Source organism: Galeopterus variegatus, unplaced genomic scaffold (genome assembly GCF_000696425.1).
Source record: "Galeopterus variegatus unplaced genomic scaffold, G_variegatus-3.0.2 Scaffold4419, whole genome shotgun sequence".
Taxonomy (NCBI): domain Eukaryota; kingdom Metazoa; phylum Chordata; class Mammalia; order Dermoptera; family Cynocephalidae; genus Galeopterus; species Galeopterus variegatus.
The window spans coordinates 50,977-70,279 of NW_007730530.1; the positions used below are offsets into that span (position 1 = coordinate 50,977).

At 37.7% G+C, this 19,303-nt stretch overlaps 1 protein-coding gene across 1 annotated transcript in view; it reads left to right on the forward strand.

Moving 5' to 3' along the window:
- Window positions 1–5,253: 5,253 nt before the first annotated feature.
- The window catches only part of PTAR1 (protein prenyltransferase alpha subunit repeat containing 1), a 45,496-nt gene continuing 31,446 nt past the window's right edge, over window positions 5,254–19,303 (forward strand). The window contains exons 1-3 of the mRNA XM_008587533.1: window positions 5,254–5,279; window positions 9,474–9,643; window positions 19,028–19,094. Coding sequence (XP_008585755.1) covers window positions 5,254–5,279; window positions 9,474–9,643; window positions 19,028–19,094 — 263 coding nt within the window. The remainder of the gene's footprint in view (window positions 5,280–9,473; window positions 9,644–19,027; window positions 19,095–19,303) is intronic.

The window sequence follows — 19,303 nt, forward strand, 5'->3', positions numbered from 1 at the left end:
TCGGGGGCGGGCGGGGGCGGGGCCAAGCCTCCCCCCGACCTCGGGCGGCGGGAGGACGGCGGGTCCCGGCCCACGCGTCCTTCAGAGGAGGAGGCGGGCGAGGTCGGGGCGGACCGCTGTCGGCCGCCGCGGGGCCGGCTTTCCGCTCCCGGGACGCGCTTGCTGGCCAGTCCCTGGAAGTGACCTCGGAAAATCAAAACGGCACGACTTTGTTTCGCTCTCCCTCCCACCGTTTCCCAGGAGTTCACGAAACTTGAAAGACCTCGCCTGTAGGTCCACATCCTACGTCCGTGTGAGGTACACGGGCACACACGACAGTGTGGCTCTGTCTATGCTCTGTTAAACACAACTCTTTGGAGGCTCATCCCGGACGTCGGTAAGAGGGGGTTATCCATCCTCTTGTCCATGAGGGGCCAAAACCCCTTACTTGACTAACTAAAGGTAGTTGGAGGCTGTTTTTGACTTTCGCCTTACTTGTCACAAGGTTGTAAAGTGACTTCAATAAAGCGTTGTGTTTTGAAGGTTAACAGTGCATTCTTAAGACTGTATCTTCAGTAGGCACCGTGTGGGTCTGGGATAAAACGGAGGAAACCTCGACACTTTTTAGCAGAAGCTGATTCATAGTTACAGGGAGCATATTAACTCTTTTCCCAAGACTGCTGCCCTCTTTAATAAGACACTACAGGACTGACACATGTATCTCTTCTTTCTTCCTTTCCATTTCACTTGGAGTACTCTAGGGAGATACCACAAAAGTCTGTACTCTTTCTGACACTTTTGCTTTTACTATGTAACGAATGCCCAAGACTGCTGCCCTCTTTAATAAGACACTACAGGACTGACACATGTATCTCTTCTTTCTTCCTTTCCATTTCACTTGGAGTACTCCAGGGAGATACCACAAAAGTCTGTACTCTTTCTGACACTTTTGCTTTTACTATGTAACGAATGAAAAGGAAGCAATTAAAAGAGAAAGATATCTGCAACGTTATTCAAAGGATTAAGGCAGAAGCAAGAGGTGTAGCTCCTTTCCAATCCCTCCTCCTCCCCAAAGGAAAGAAACAGACAGTTTTGTATTATTTTGATTTTATCTAATTGTTTATGGAGGTTTTAAAAAATATTTTATTTTTTAAACTGGAACACATGAGTTGTTCTTTTTAAGCATTCCATCCCCTTCAGCTTTTCTGCCTAAAAGAGTTGCCAAACCTACATCTTAACAAAGTGTTCTTTTCCTCCAAGGTGATGCTTATGAAAGAATTAAGAAGCCCTCAGATGTCTTGCTCCCTTGTGGCACACAATTGGAGACCTGCAACTCTGCCTCATTAAAAACAAAATACTGCTGTCCTCAAAACACACCTGCCTCTTCTGACAGCTTCCACTTCCCTTCCCCTTAAGACTGCTGCCTTTTTCAAAATGAGAGTGTTTGGAATGATTTCCTGGCAGTAACTAGAGTGGTTGCTGGGCCTTCTAAAGAATGCTTTGATGCCTTGTTGTATATCAGCCTTTCAATTCCTTTTTGAGAATGGGAGCCTTAGTGCAAATAAGAGACATCCTCAAAAAAAAGTTGGACGAGTGAAGGGCCTATTTTCTCATCATTGGTGTTATTTTTCTAGAATAAATTATAGCAGAGATTAGACTAATAAAAAACGCAATAATCATCTTAGTTTCTCTTCTCTGAGGTAGACTAAAAGAGCATCATTGTATTTGAAGAACCGATCAAGAGTTCATTGGCTTGGGTTGACACAGTGCAGTTTGGAACCTGTCCCAATTCTTCTGGATCACATTTATCAAAACTTATGAAGGACTTTAATATCCTTAATTGTATTTTTATTGTGAAATTTCATTAATATATTATCTATCAATGTATAATTTATAATTATTTAATAAACATTTGGGTCATTCAAAATTTAAAAGTTTAAGATAAGTTGGACATTTGAAATAATTTGAAATAATGATATGTATTATGGGTCTGAAACATTTAAATAGCTTAACTCATTGTTTAGTATTAGTCACCAGGTATATTTTAGTACATAGTCCTCACAGGAAAAAATACTGTATCTTCAATAATATTACTATGTGTCTTTTAAAATGTCTTATAATTTGAGCTTTTCAAAATTGCCGATGTTTCTTCCCCTAGTCTAGACCTTTTACTCTCCAAATAAAGAGGCCATTTTTCTAGTTAAAAGAAAAAAAAAGTATCATTTACTTTTAAAGTTAGTATCTAACTTTATTGTATCTAATTACACTTTCAGTATTATAAAAGTTTTTCGTCCTTTACTTTTTGTTTTCCTTCTTTCTCGAAATGCAAAATAGATTGCAATTTTATTAGTCAACATTTACTCCATTAATTGTATTGACTTTGTAGAAGTATCTAGCCAGAAGGAGTCTAAGATGCAGTGGGTGAGATGTGGATTTTGTTACTGATAGATGTGAATAGGTTGCCATCTTAGCCTCAGTTTCCTCTTAATCTTGTGAGGCTGATGAGAACCCAGGAAAATCGCCTCGCACAGTGGAACTTAGTGGTTACTCAGTAAATGTTAGACTTAAGCCGAATCCCTGTGTTCCTCACCAAAAATACATTGGCCAAATGAATGATGGACATGAAGCACTCTGTAAACTGGAAAATACCATATGTATTAGTCCGTTTTGTGTTGCTGTAACAGAAATACCTGAGACTGGGTAATTTTTAAAGAACAGAGGTTTGTTTGGCTTACGATTCTGGGACAGCTGCATCTGGCATGGGCCTCAGGCTCCTTCTGCTTATGGCGGAAAGCATCAGGAGAGCTGCAGGCAGCCAAGGGGTACAAGCAGATCACATGGCAAGAGGAAGCAAGAGAGAGAGGGGAGGTGCCAGCATCTTTTAAACAACTCGCTCTCGCGGGAACTGATAGAGTGAGGACTCACTCAGGCTCCCTGTCCCCCAGAGAGAGCATTAATCCATTCATGAGGGATCCGCCCCTGTGACTCAAACAGCTTCCAACACTGCCACATTGGGGATCAAATTTCCACGAGTTTTGGAGGGGACAACACATCCAAGTGTTTGTATGGTTGACTCTTAGAGAATCCAGTACAACTGAAGCCTTGACCTAGGGACAGGCATTAGCTTAATGTATAGACCCTGTGCTAATGTGGAAGACACTGTTCACAATGTAATTGGGGTCACATTAAAGTTCTCTTATCCAGCAAGTTGTTTTTTGGTACTCTATTAAATATTTATTGAACTCTCACTGTTTATAAGGTGCTGTGCTGTAGGTATCATCTTGACTCTATGGTATAGGAAGAAGTATAAAATACAGTTCTTGTACTCATGGCACTCACAGAAATTTCCGTGATGATAGAAATATTCTGTTTCTGCTGTTCATTATGGTAGCCACTAGCTATATATAGCTATTGAGCACTTGAAATGTGCCCAATGAGAATGAAGAACTGAATTTTAAATTTTATTTAATATACATAATGATCACGTGTGCCCAGTGACGGCTGTATTGCACAGTGCAGGTCTAGCTAGAGACCTAAATCCTTCCTGCATGAATAGTAAATTAACCTGCAGAGCGATTTATGGTAAAGGCTAGATTATCACTGTGGTGAGCAGGTGCTGTGCTACGAGAGTCTAATAGAAGTAGCGGGGAGGCTGGTATGGCTAGGCCAGGGCTGTTAGTGGAGGTAGGTTTTAAGCTGAACATTGAAGTCTAGGTAGGAGATTTATAGTCTCAGAGGGAGCCAAAGACCTCCACAGGGAGGAGAGAACTGTCCAAAAGTAGCAAAATGTGATTAAGCAGGTACAGTAGGGCCAAAGTATGGAAGTCTGACTGTCTGGCTTAATTTCTTTCATTCCACTCAAACATTCAGCAAAAGAGCACCTCTATTTGACAGGCACGATGAAAATCTCTGGATATACTGGGCTAGGAGCTGGGTCTATGTAGAATGGTGAACAAACCAGATAAGGTTCTTGTCCTAATGGAACTTTAAACAAATCAACACACAGATTACGTAAAGAGCCAGAAAGGTTAAGAAGGGTACTTTGAAAGAATAATAACAGAGAGGCCTAATTTAGATGAGGTCAAGATAGTTCTTTCTGAGGAAAAAGCATTTAAATTGAGACATGAAGGAAGCAGAAGTTGGCTCAGGGAAAATATACTTCCTAGGCAGTGGGTGCGACCCAATGAAAATTTTTGAGTAAGGAAGTAGTAATGAAAGGTATTTGTAGATTGTCTTCAAGTTGAACTGAAGAATAGGAAACCATAGAGTCTAGTAGTCTTCTTACACTTGATTTTTATTTACTTATTTAAACTGTAGCATAGTTGTAAAAGTTTGAATTTAGAGTTTGGCAGTCCTGGATTTGAACCTTAGCTTACCATCTACTGGCTGGGCAGACTTAGTCAAGATTCTTTCCTCATCTCAAAAATGGGGTTAGAAGTCCTACTTTGTAAGATTATTGTGCAGTAATGTGTGTAAAACCTAACACAGAGCATGGCATATAATAAATAGTAAACAGTAGTAATTTGTGTAGCTTATGTAGCTGTTTTCTAAATAAGGTTAGTAATGTAATTTCAGTGGTACACCAAGTTGATAGTCTGGAATTAATGAGAAAGCCTATGTGGTCTCTGAAATATCTTAATCACCAGTAAAATTTTAATTATCAATATATGAGGATCAGGGCCGGCCCTGTGGCGCACTCGGGAGAATGCAGCACTGGGAGCGCAGCGATGCTGCCGCCGCGGGTTCGGATCCTATATAGGACTGGCCGGTGCGCTCACTGGCTGAGCACAGTGCGGGTGACACTACACCAAGGGTTGCGATCCCCTTACCGGTCACAAAAATGACAAAAAAAATATATATATGAGGATCGGTTCCTTTAGATATTTTGCTAACTTTCCTTCTTGGTAATTCTGGAAAGAATTCCAGTTTGGGGGGGGAAAAAAAAAGCAAAACCAAAATACCTATTAGATTAAAAGCATAACTATTAGATTTGTACCATTTCCTGAATCCTTGGGCTGTTTCCTGTTCAGTTGCTCCAATTACAGGGTTCAGTTTTAGTATTTGGAGACCATCCATCCCTCCCAGAAGGGAAACTGGTTGATACTACTTTTGTGAATAATAAGTAGATCTATTCTACTTGATGATGTTTCTGAAAAGTACAGTCAAGAGAAGCTGTCTAAACATGAGGAACAAAGTCAACATCTGTGTTATATGAACCTTGAACTTCATCTGGAAGCCAATGGATCCCCATTGTGAAGTGAGGCACTCAAAGAGATGTATCATGCTGTGTATGACCTTAGGTAAATGTGCTTGTTCTTTCTAGTTGCTATGCCTTTGGAGCGGCCTGCAAAGGTATCCTAAAAAGTGATCATCGTAGTAGCTCTTTAAGAGGATTAGAACTTGATCACTGTCCCAAACCTTCATATCTTTAGAAACTCTATGACCTTCTTGGTAACACAGGTATTAACTTGAGAACCTTGTTAAATACCAGGAAATCTAAATGTCCAGAAACTTAATAATGTAAAAGGATGAAATTTAGTGGTGGTGAAAGAGCCAGAAATTCCTCTTACAAGAATATTTTGTAAGGGAGTAACTGGAGATGTGTTTGATATTTATAGCACATTTATTGCAACCATTAAAGATACCAAAATTATGTAGGAAGACATTAAATGTGAGTTGCTACTTTTTTTTTTTTAAAGATTATAGAGGAGTATTCCAATATGATTCCACTTTTATAAAATACTTAGGAAAAAAGGATGTATACCGAATCACTAACAGTGGTAGAGAGATGACAATTGGCTTTTAGTTTGTTTTTTTCCCTTCAGTTTTTCAGCTTTTTTGAGTATGAAATTAAAATTTAAATTGCCAGAAATCTAGAAGGAATTGATCTAAATCCTGTTTTGCTCTTCGCTTTGATGTCAAGGGTTTTGGGCTAAGTTTAGGAGGCCCAGATTCTTAACTTAGCCACTAGAAATATGACCTTAGATAATCCCCTTAACCTCATTGGACCTCAGTTTCCTCATCTTATAAAATGAGAGACTGGAGGAATAAGGTCCCTTCCAGTTTTAAAATGACTCTGGAATCCTATTCTAAATTGTCTGAAAAAAGTGGGGTATGACCTAAGGGACTAGGCACAGACGTCTGAAGTCAAACACACTGTTATTTGGAATCTTACTGACCTACCTATCTTTATAAAGTACATGTTATATTTTTTTAGGAAGCAGCAAAGCACTGTATCTTACAGTCAAATAACTTGAGAAAAGCTTAACATACTTTGCCTCAGCTTCCCATTGTCTATTAACTAAGGAATTTTACTGACCGACCTCAGGCGCTTAAATAAAGTAACGATAATATACTTCATCTTTGCCTAGCACTTTATAGTTTACCATATTCTTCACATTGCATTATTTGGTTTTCATAACAGGAGGGGAAGGTATTATTATTATTGCTATATTTCAGATGAGGACACTGATGGCAAATGACTTGCCAAATTCACAACTGAAGTCTATAAAGACCAAAGTGACATGAGATATATATACACACACACACACACACACACACACACACACACACACACACGTCCATCCAGGACTTGGACCCATGCTGGTTTTGGTACACACATATATTAGTCCATTTTGTGTTGCTATGACAGAATACCTAAAACTGTAATTTATAAACAACAGAGGTTTATTTGGCTTAAATTCTGGGACAGCTACATCTGGAGCGGGCCTCAGGCTGCTGTTTCTCATGGCGGAAAGTGGCAGGCAGCCAGCGGGTACAAGCAGATCACATGGCAAGAGGAAGCAAGGTGGGGGGGGGGGTGCCAGAGTCTTTAAAGCAACCAGCTCTCACAAGAACTGGTAAGATCTCACTCAGGCCCCTCTCCCCTGGGGAGAGCATTTAATCCATTCATGAAGGATTCACCCCCATGACTCAAACTGCCACACTGGGGATCAGATTTCCATGAGTTCTGGGAGGACAATACCTCCAAACTCCATCAACACATTAGAAGAAAATCAGAAGTAATGTACTTCTGGAGGGTTAAGAAGTGATAACCTTGGAAAACTTTATTTGAATATTATCACTGAAGTACAAGGATAATCAGCTTTTCAATAAGCAGTAATTAAGCACCTGCTATATCCGAAGCATTCTTGTTTTTTTAAATGTTTCTTGGAAGAATGGTAGCCAACCAAAGAAATGTGTTTTTTAATTGTGCAGAGGGCTCTGTCCTGTAATTTAGGTGCCACATTATTAGTTGGGCATTTTATTTCCTTTTTTTTTTTTCCTTTTTGAGACCGGCCGCACCGCGCTCAGCCAGTGAGCTCTGTGAGCGCACGGGTCATCCCTATATAGGATCCGAACCCGCGGAGGGAGCACTGCCGCGCCCCCAGCGCCGCACCCTCCCAAGTGCGCCACGGGCTCGGCCCTGGGCATTTTATTTCTGATACAAGTAGTGAGCAAGACAGATTTTTACATTGTGAATTTAAGTAACAAAATGTCCCCTGCAAAATCAGACCATACCTGGAAACCAGGATTCTTTTATTCTTGCTACTGCAGTTCTTTGAAGTGTTGTATGTGGTTATTAGATCTCAGAGAACAGAATTTCCTGAAATAATTACATTGAGTTTATTTATTTACTTGTTTTACTAATTTTAGTTTATGTTTTAATGTTTAATATCTTTAAATGTTCAGTAAAACCTGAACACCAGAAAAATACCAGAGATTCAATCATATATTAGTCAAGTATAGCTAGATGTGGCTAGTTGTCTTAATAGTGAATTAGATTTCAGATTAATTTCACCAAATATAAGTGCAAAAGTGTATTTTGAAATACTGGACATTGACCTCAGATGTTTTGTCAGCATTGCCCCCATTCTACAGAATTCTATTTATATTACCAGAATGGCAAAGTGTAACATTTTATAACAGGTATTGGCACGACCTCCAAGTAAAACTCTTTGAAGCTTGACACCACTTTGTTTTATTCATTTTTGCATTTTCAGAATCTAACAAAATACCCAGTATATTGCAGGTACTTAGAAAATGTGTGATAGTATTGACATGGTATATTGAAGCACCTTTGAATCAACTGAGCCAGTTGTCAGGATAAAAAGCTTCAGGTCCCAAAATCTACTTGAGAGTTTAACTAACTTGAAAGAGTTGTTAGTGACTTGCAACCCCTCGGATACCCTTGTTTATTGATATATCCCTGTGTCACTAATGAATTGATCAGTAGAAAATAGGTTACCTCTTAACTGTCTAGTTTTGAGTTTCCAGGAGAGACTTTATTTTAGATTCACAGCTTCCTACCAGTTTGTGGTGGTGGCCTAACTGAAAAAGAAAAATTTTAATAAGCTGTGATTGAACAGGTTTCCACCCTTTTGCATCTATCAAACTACTGTCTTCTTGGCAAGGGAATCCGAGGGACATAATGTCACACACAAACTCTGTGAACCAGTTCTTTATTCTATTTCATAAAGACACATTTTAAAAAAAAATCTATGTAGACATTCTAAAAATATTAATTTTGAAGTGGATTGAGAGATATAAATGTTACTAGAGGTGAAAATGATCAAATTCTAAAATGTATTTTGTGTTTTAACAACACTTATTAGGGTGATTTTTTTTTTTTTAGTTCAGAAAAGTATAAAGAAGAAAAAAAATGGCCCCAATCTCATTAACAAAGCTTTTATTGATAATTTGTTTCTGCTTCACATACATTTTGTACGTTTTATTAAACATTTATTAAATACATTTTATTAAACACATTTATGTATTTATTAAACACATTTGTTGACATTTTTTAAAAATAGAAATAATTCATGCAAATGATTAGACAGTCTTCAACACCTTCCTCACCAAAAGTTTCTTGATATCTTTCTAAGAAAATTTTTAATGCATCTATATATCTTTTAAAGAAACTATACAAAAGGGTTTGTCCTGTACATTGTGTTTGGCAGTTTGTGTTTTTTTGTTTGTTTTTTCATTTAATGTATCTTGGCAACCTCTCCATTTCCATACCAACATATGGAGATCTACTTCATTTTTTTTTTTTTAACAGCTCTATCACATGATGGGCCATATTTATTTTACCAGTCTTTATTGATAAACATTTAGATTGTTTCTAGTTTTGTTGCAGTGTTGCAGTGAATATCCTATTCGTATATTTTGGCACAGGCTAATTACTGAGCAATAGAATTGCTGGGTCAGATGGTATGTATGTTTAAAATTTTTAAAGACACTTCCCAATTGCTGTTCAAAGATAAGACCAATTTTCAGTTCCATCAACAAAGAGTATGAGCATACTTGTTTTCCCACATACTTGCCAGTGTTAACAAACCACTCTTATTTTCTACCAGTCCAGTAAGTGAGCTAAGTAATATTTTTAAGAAAGGAAAATATGTGGGCTTTTAAAAATATTCTGTAGGATTAGAAAAATTTTGAAAGAGTTACTATTCTTATCTTTAATTCTTTTTTGTGTTTTACATATCAAGAGATGAAATTGGCCTGATCCCATGTCCTGAAGCTAGGTATAACCGGAGTCCCATAGTCCTGGTTGAAAACAAACTTGGTGTGGAGAGCTGGTGTGTCAAGTTCCTTTTACCATATGTCCACAACAAGCTCCTTTTGTACAGAACGAGAAAGCAATGGCTGAACAGAGATGGTAAGTATGAACCATACCCTCCTCCTTTGGTTTTTAGAAGCAGCATGGACTATAGTGGGAGGAGCCCTCATCTGGGTGTTGGCATTTCTGGGTTCTAGTCCTGCCTCTTTCATTCACTGCTTGGGTAGGTGCTTAACCTTTCTGTCAAATGAGGAGTTTGGATTAAATCAGTAGTTTGCGAAGTTTGCATCTACAGTGATTATATGGTAGTGCCTCAAGCAGGATTCGAGGCCACCTCCTGCAACCAGAGCAATTCTGATTTTATCTGTTTATGTATTGGGGTTATTTATAAGATATTATTTGAAGAAAGCATCCTATGGCTTAAAAAAAAAAAAAAAGTTTGACTGTCACTGAAGAGGACTCTGGTTCCTATAAGCTTAGTCTCTGATTTCTAATCCTTTAGTATTTTAGGGGCAATAGAGCTCATTTTCTTATCGAAATGAGATAACAGAGGCATGTTGGGAGTAGTAGTGCTGTGAACCAGCCTAGCGATTTATGAATGTGACATTGCACTGTGAATCCCAGTTGAATTCTGGCCCCCTCTGCATTCTGTTCCTGTGCTGAAATGAGCAAAAGAAAACCATTCCAGCATTCGCTTCTTCCACTCCTCTGAGACAGTTTTTTACTGCATCAGATAATCCCTAAAATCATCCCACTTGGTCTCTTAGTGTTCCCCCATATTAAGTCTCCATGTGCACAAATTCTGTTGATCCTTTTAGGCTCACTTCAGTTCTCACTTTTTGGGGGAGTCTTCTCTAAAACCATGTGCTGTATAGTTTTTGTTAAGCTTCTTCCCCTTCCCACATATAGCAGTACCTTCAGAAATGCTCAGTGTGCTTGGAGGCTGATTTTGAATAAGAACTTTGTTTCCTAGAGAATTTTAATTATCAGTTTGGTAGCCATTGCCAGTGGCCTACTCATACCAGAAGCTGTTCTGAGTATTGTGGGGATAAAAAGATGAATAATACATGCTCCCTTTATTCAAAAAACTTACGGTTGAATGACAAACAATATCTTTGGGGGAGGGAGACATGGAGCAGAGTGTTGACATCGATATGACATGCTGATTTCCTTGAATTCCTCTCAGCACTGTGCTTTACATACTGTCATAATACGTTAATAGCACTTTTTCCTGTTTAGACCATAGAAAAGGAGTCTGATTTGAAGGTGTAATGAGAAATGGTTTCTGTTTTCTGTGTGATTGTTTCATTCTCTGATACATATTTCTTAATTAGATAGCTATGCTTAAGTTTAGGCATAGCCTAACTTTATGGCATGCCTGGGTTTATGGCATAAACTTTAAGGCATAGATTTCGGTGTAAACTTAACAGTAAGGGTATTTATCTGTTAGACCCTTTTCATTCTCCATTCCATCATCATGTCATAGGTTTCAATAACACTGAGGTAGAAAGTAAAACCATATTAGTTGGTCAAGTTATTTTTTTTTGCCAAACAAAGCTGTATTGTTTGTATTCTGGTGCACAGAATGTATAATTGAGCCAATACATAACTAACTCTGGGGGTAAGATAGAATGATTATTTTGCAGAGAAGAAACAATATGAATTTTTTAAGAGTGAAAGGCTATAGTTGTTTTAAATCATTAGCTTTTGCCCATTTATGTATGCTAGCCCAACCCATCTTCTTCCTGTGGCCTTCCAAGTCCTTCTCTCCATTTCCCTGTTTCTTGTCCTTCTCCTCTTTACATAGTTTTAGTTTTGATGGGTCCAGAAGGACCCATGCTGAAGATCAGATGGTTAAGCTCACTCACACGAATAGCTGGCATTTCAACTTTGAATTCTGGTGCGATTGTGCATGTGTACAGAAGCAGCATTTGATTTTATCCTAACCTGTATCCTCATAGCACTTTTCAATTTCACTTTTTTTGAGAGGAGGATTTGAGGAGAGGATAGTTTAGTGTGATGTCATATACTACTCAGGTTGTATATTGTTTATCTGTAAAAATAAGGAAGTGAATTTCTGTTTTAACAGAAAATGATACCTGAAAATGCTGGCTAATATAGAGTTTTCTGCCAAACTTATGAAACGAGGCAGTTAGAGCACAAAGGTGTGAATCTTGCTTTAAAAAAAAAAAAATTTTTTTTTAGAAATATTAGGAAAAAGCAGTTGTTTCATGAAAATGCTATGCCTTTAAAACCATTTTTGTAGAAAATATTTATGTAGAAGAAGAGCCAAGTGAAGAAAACTGACAGCTTAAGAATAGTTTCAGAATGTCTGTCTGCAATGACTGATCATCCCAGAATCCTAAGCATCTGCCCACGATAAGAATGTATTGTGTAAATGAAGGTGACTTTATTCTTGGGTTAGATTTTTTTGTTGTTCATCTTTTTTGACCATACTGAATTCATGTTCTTGTTAACATGTGGAATTCCTCAGATGTTTGGATAACATCCCTGTTTAGTTAGTTAGAGATTGATATTTTTTAAAAATCTGCTTTAGTAATAGCCATATTTGGATTGGGAGAGGAATGATAATTCTAATTTTTGAGAAATCCATGACAGATACAAAAAGTAAGGGAGAAGACCACAGCATTGAAGTCTTGATTGGGCAGAGCTCTCTCTCACACTCTCTGTTTTCACATGTGCCCTCCTGCCATCTTTTTTTGCTTGTCTCTCTTTCTCACAAACTCCCCTCTCAGTCCATAACTGGGCTGTCTCTTTAAAAGCCATCTTCTGCTCTCCATTTCTTTTGCTGGCCAGGCCTTTATTGTTTCTCACCTGGACAAGTGTTACTTCCTCATAACTGGTCTACCCCATTTTCAGGCCTTGTTTCCATCATGCCACTAGCCAATCATTTCAAATACTTCCCAACAACATTTCTTAAAAACAGTTTGAGAGATGCTTTTCTGAAATATATACCTCTTCATCTTACTTCATGATGCCTGTGGGGTCAATGTAGAGTTCACACTTCTTAGCAGGGTATTTGAGGCTCTTCACAATCTGTTTCCATCTTTTTTCTGTGCATTATAATCAGCATCAGTGGTTGCACATTCTCAACATGTCTACAGATACATTTTGTTTTGTCTTATATAATGTTTTAAAAATTGTTTTTAATTTTTTGGATAAATGTTTAAAATTGGGATGAAAATATGCTTTTTTGTCTTCACATGAAAGATCAGAAGGCTTGGGTTGGGTATACAAGTTTCTTTCTGCATGGCATCAATTGACTGGGGTTCATAGACTCTACATTTCTTAACTTGGCAAGTTTGTTCTAGTTTACTACGATATCTTCATACCTGTTAGACACTGAGACAGAGTGTCAGTTGCCACTTCTCATCAGGTTTGCTTTGCTGCTTTTTTGACATTCATTTAAACCCTAGAAGCATTTGCTTTTGCAGCCATTTGGTATGCATTCCAGCCACAACTTACATTGTTCCATTCTTTGACTTTGCTTTGTGCTACTGCCTTACTTTCATGCCTTTGCTGAGGCCGGGCTCATGTCTTACATTGTCATCATAGGTGTGCTTGCCATGCAATACTGTGAAGCCTTTTTGACTGCTTCAAGAACCAATAATTATTTCTCTGTACTCTTATGGGAATTCTTTGTTCTGACTGTTTGCTTACTAGTAACACTTGCCACACTGTATTATAGTTGATTATTTAAACAGCTTTTTTCCTGTCTGAATTGTGAGTTTGTTAGGAACAGGTATTATGGCTCATCTTTCTTTGTTTACTCGGCACCTTTATGCGTTCAATAGACATTTGTCAGATGAGTAACAGGAGTTTGGTAATTAAGAGTTTTTAGCTTAGTATAACTATCGATTCAGTGACTGTGTACCTTAATGAATAAGACCTCTCTGGTGTTTACCACATAGCTTTACCTCTAGCCTCTCTTGTTGTAGCCTGAATATATTTTGGAGGGAGAGATTAACCAATCCAAGCTGACCTTGAATTTATTTCTAGATGCATGAAAATGTTTTTCTTTTAGAGACACTTGTCAAACCTGGTGACCATTACCAGGTGACTGCTGTCCTTGGGCCATGTCTAGAGTGCAGCGTAGCAAACTAAGCACATTGATCTTTCTCTGGCTTCTGTAGCATCCTTACGTCTTCTCCTTGTTACAGCTGGAATTTAGCTACTTTCCTGTGTATAGTGTACCCTGATGCATTTTCTCCTTGTGATGTGATGATGGGTTAGTCATATATCGAGTGTGTGTGACAAAGGAACATTTGTTTGCTGGTGTATGTTCTGGTGTTTGGAGAGAGACCTGTTTAATTTCAAGAGGCTGTAGGGATTTCAGTAGTTCATATTTTTTGGGTGAACCTGCAGAGAAAATGGTATGTGGTTGATGAAATTGACAAAGTACAATAGTTGCAGTCAGCTGTTGATTATGCATGTTTATCTTTATGTCTTTGGTTCAGTTCTGACCTCCAGAGGCAAAGTATTTGCCTATAATGCTAGAGTGGGAAGAGCAGTTTCTTTGCAGGAAGACAGACCTGGGTTCAAATTCAACTCACCAGCACACTGAAGTCAGTTAGCAGTGACATTAGGCAAATTACTTAACCTCTTTCTTCCCATTTTCACACCAAAAGAAGGGAATATTAATCAAGACCTCAGAGGGTTGTTGTGAGGCTCTAATTCTTTTATTATGCTTGATATTTCTAACCTAGTTACTTCTTGATTGGCCTTTTCCCATTTCTGACATTCCACTTCAACCCTGCCTCTTGCATCTGACTGGAATGCTTTCTAAAGGAGGTTCTGTCTGCACTTGAGTCCTGAATCAGGAAGAGTTAGCAGTGTGTCAAAAAGGAGGCGAAAAGGGCCAGTGGTTTTATGTGTTACTAGGCAGCACTGGTGGTTGGTCAAGGCTGTTGATATTTTAAATCCTGAGATGCTTAGACATTGAAAAGTATCTCTCTGCTCAGCAGTCACTGCTCAACCAGTTTAGGTGATTCTTTTCCTCCCTCTGGAGGCATTCAGTTCCAGTTTCATTTGTGGAACTGAGCCAGGAGATACAGGCTTTGTAACAGGAATTATCATTCAGCATTTACTGTATGTTGGGTACTGTCCTAATACTTCATAGGTTTAAATCATTTAATACCCCCATGAGGTGGCACTGTTATTAACTCCATTTTACATGTGAGGAAGACACTAAGGCACAGAAAGTTTAAGAACTCTCAGTAGGTGGTGGAGCTGGGCTCTGAACAAACAGCTGTTGTTGCCATCCTGGGGGGAGACAGTCCAGTGGAGGAAGGTTTACTTTAAGGGTCATCTTTCCTCTGTTTACACAGTCACAAAATGTAAAGCGGGGACATAAGTATTTGTTGTGTTTATTTGTTAGTTTTTGCCTTGTGCTGCTGTACAGAAGTCACTCTCATGGAGGATGAACTTGTCTTCAGTTATGGGTGAGAGGAGGAGAATTGCATTAGAGGTATAAATAGCAACTACCGGTGGTTACACACAATTTCTTTAAATGTAAAAAGTCGGGGTTCAATTTATGTGGTAAGTCGTATAATGGCTTTCTGAAATTTCAGAGACTTCCCCATCATGCACACACCTTTACATATAGCTACTTGACTTAAGTGGGGTTTTTCGTTATTATTCCTTATTTTACAAGTTTGAAAATTTAGACAGTTTCACTATAGGAACAGCTGCCTCATTATTTTTGACTTCTTCGATTAATGTTGAAAATATTCATTTTTGGGTTGGTAACTAGCAATGGTGTTTAGTTGAACACATATTTATTGAGCACTCACTGTGTATCAGACAGCTATGGAGAAATAGAATGAATCTCATTGCTTACAACACAGGTTGATGATGTCATCCCCATTTCACAGGAAAGGAAAGAGGTTAAGTTATGTAAGTAGTAAATGGAGAGCTGGGATTCAAACCTGGGTGGTGTGGCTTTAAGGCCTATGCCCTTACCACTTCTCTATACTGTGGGCAGACACAGAGCTTCTTTCGGGTAGGGGTCTTACCTTACTCATCTTCACCCAGCTCAGTACCTGGCTTGTTGTAGATGCTTACAAAATTTGTTGAGTAAGTAATCTGAAGATGTATTAGGGAGGACCTGCCTCCAAAATATTTATAATCTAATTAAGAGGATACTATTATAAGGTAAATAACAAAGTAAGATACACACAAAATGTAGAGATGACACATTTCTTCCAGCTACGTAGGTCAGGAAAGCCTTTATGGGGAAAGATGCATTTTTTTTTTTTTTTAATCCTTTTTGAGACCGGCTGCACCGCACTCAGCCAGTGAGCGCTGGGAGCGCACCAGCCATCCCTATGTAGGATCCGAACCCACGGCGGAGCACTGCTGCGCTCCCAGCGCTGCACTCTCCCGAGTGCGCCACGGGCTCGGCCCGGGAAAGATGCATTTAAGAGTTCCTGAGAAATGAAAAATTATTATGATTTTAATATTCGGAGATGGGAAGACATTTCTGGCAGAAAGAATAGCAAGCAGGTAAATCTGAGTCATGCCCAGAGAAAAGAAGGTAGGCAGGTAGGAGGCACGTTCAGAGGATGGTGGGGTTTGATTCGGGTGGAGCATAGTGTGTAAATGGAAGTAGCAGAAGGAGATTGGGACCAGGTTTTAGAATGCTTCTTTTCCTAGTACATTTCTCTAGCACCCTGTGCTGTAGACAGGCCCTGGTCCACATAATCTCTTGCAGAGCAGACTGTTGAGGTTCCATGCCTCTCTGCCTTTGCCCATACTTTCCCCACAGTCTGTGCAGTGCCTTTACCACCTTATTCATTTATAGTCTTCCGTGAGTATTCCAGTAAGAATTAATTGCAGCTTGTTTAGTGGGCCCCAAAATGTGGTATATGCTTCTACTTCATAATTATTTCCTTTTGCCTTATGTAATTATTTGTTTATATGTTCTCTCCAACAAGAGGGTAACCATTTAGAGGGCAAGATCAGGTCATTATACATTATATCCATTTTCTCAGTCTTGAGGGCACCGTTTAGTCTTTGCCCATAGTCAATATTTGGAATATTGTAGAGTTAAATGAATAGTGGTATGGAACATTATTTTTATTTTCTTGGTAAATATTAAATTAGTGCCATTATATCCATTTTCTCAGTCTTGAGGGCACCGTTTAGTCTTTGCCCATAGTCAATATTTGGAATATTGTGGAGTTAAATGAATAGTGGTATGGAACATTATTTTTATTTTCTTGGTAAATATTAAATTAGTGCCCAAAATTATTACTACAAGTGAAAGAATGAAGAGGTTAATTAGGTTATTCTTTATAGGCGTATTTTGTTTATGCATGTGATGACTTGTAACAGGGAGATGGAAGTAAAAAATAAATGTGTGCTGATCCTACCATTTGTTGCTCATTTGTTATAGTATGTTTGGTAGTAATGAAATCATGAGCTCAAAATAAATGTTAATCTCTTATTAAGATGGTGTGAGTAATTGATTTTGTTAACTAGAATATTTAAAAATGACTATAGGATATATTTATGGCTATGTATTTTTAGATTTTAAAAAGATTATCTTTTGCTTAAACACTGAAAATCTCCTGATTATTTATTGCAAACAGACATTTCAGTTGCAATATTATTGATTTGTCAAATGCAGTCAGACGTTGACCTTGCCATAAGCTAACTGGATGACTATGGGCAAACTGCTTAAACTTTCTAAGTCTGTTTCCCTATCTGTAGAATGGGATAAGAATATCTTGGACTGTGATTATGATAATTCAGTGAAATAATGTAAATAAAGTACCTAATACCATGCCTGGTACACAGTAATGCCAAGTAATAATTGTCCGGTTGGAATCGGCAGTGGTTAAGTAACAAAAGGAGCCAAGCAGTAGGTTCAAGGCAGGCTTTAATGGAAGTGCTCTAGGGCGAGGTTCCGTGGCTCTCAAGGGAGTGAAGCTGGGGAAGTCGTGCCCAGAATAGATACAAACAGGTATTTATAGGGGAGGGCTGTTGGTAAGTTTTTTGCCCATTATCTGGTAAGGAATTGAGCCCTTCAGTTTCTGGTTCCCGCCTAACAGGGTTGACGTAATTCCAGGGAGGGTAAAGGGGGAGGGGTGGAGTTAACAAGATGGAGGCTCCATCGCTACTTTGTTGCCACTTTCTGGTCCTACCAATCTGGCCTGCCCAACAATAATGATTATTTTTGTTATTTTATTTACTTGGCAGTTAATATGAGCTTAGTAGGGTTACCAAAATTTAGTATTATGCCCCTAGATTAAGAATCTTAATCCTAGAATTCTCGTTTCAATTTTAGTAAACAAAGACAATATGTCTAAATTTACTGATTTTCTATTTTTAAATGTAGCTTTATGGAGCTTATTTGAATACGTAGGCATTCTATCAAAACTATGATAGATAAATAGCTAATGAATATAAATAGGCTGTTTATAAGATGAACTTAAAGTGCTGTAAACAAAAATGAAAAAATGTTCATATTAATAAATGTAAATTAAAGATGTAACTTAAAACAGAAAAAAGGACAATTTTTTTATCTGCCACATTGATTTTTTAAAATACAATTGTATAGGGAAGAGTTACAGGAACATAAGTACACTCATGTTACTCTTGACAGTATAAATAGATACAGTGTATTTGGAGGACAATTTGAAAATGCTTAGTAGGAACCATACTGCTTTTGGTATTGACATAGTAGTTCTACCTCAGGAAATATATTCTAAGAAAATAATCTTTAAGCCAAAAAGTCTGTTTAAAAATGTTTGTAGTAATATTATCTATTGAGGTAAAAACAGGAAACAGCCTAAAGAATGAGGCTATATTAATATAGTTATTGTAATTAACGTATTAAAATAATTATAAATGATAGTATATTAAACTAAGGGATTGTTATGCAGCTATTAAAAATACAATACTGCAACAATATAGGAGAGTATATGAAATAATACTGAGTGAAAAAATAGAACAAAATTGTACATTTATCATTGCTATAGCTTGTAAAAATATGGGCAAGAAAGGATAATTTTTGCATGGGAATGTAAATGGATTGTGTTAAGTAGGCTGGATTACGAATTTTTTTTTTTTCTTGAAAATTTGCACATAGTCAATACTTGAGATATTTGTGGAATTAAATGACTAGTGGTACAGATACTGTGTTTCTTTTCCTTGGTTAATATTAAATTAGTGCCAAAAACTACTAAAAGAATGAAGAGGTTCATTAGATTATTCTTTATCAGCTTATTGTAAAATTGTTTCAGTGTCAACTTTTAAAACAGTTATACTTATTATAAGTAGAAGAAAGTCTTGAGGATAATCTTTATATCCCTGACAGCTTAGAACAGGGTATCTATCATTAAAATTAGTATGACATGACATATAACATTGATAGAGAGAAAATTCCTTAAAAGAAAGACAAGCCAAGCTTTAATGGATAGGACTATTTGCTTTTAATATGACTTCTCTTTATTTTAGAGTTGATAGATGTCACATGCACCCTGCTGCTTCTAAACCCAGACTTTACCACTGCATGGAATGTGAGGTATGTCATTTTCATAGTGATAAAATGAAATTTGTCCGAATTTCTGAATAAGCCCCAAGAGTCATTAGCTTTTGGAAAAATGAAATATAAACTTTATGTTCATGGCATCTTACACTTATTTCTTCTATCCATTCTTTAGGATATCTCCATTACAGTTCTAACACATATACTTTGCCCCTTTTCTTTTTTTTTTTTTTTTTTTTTTTAAA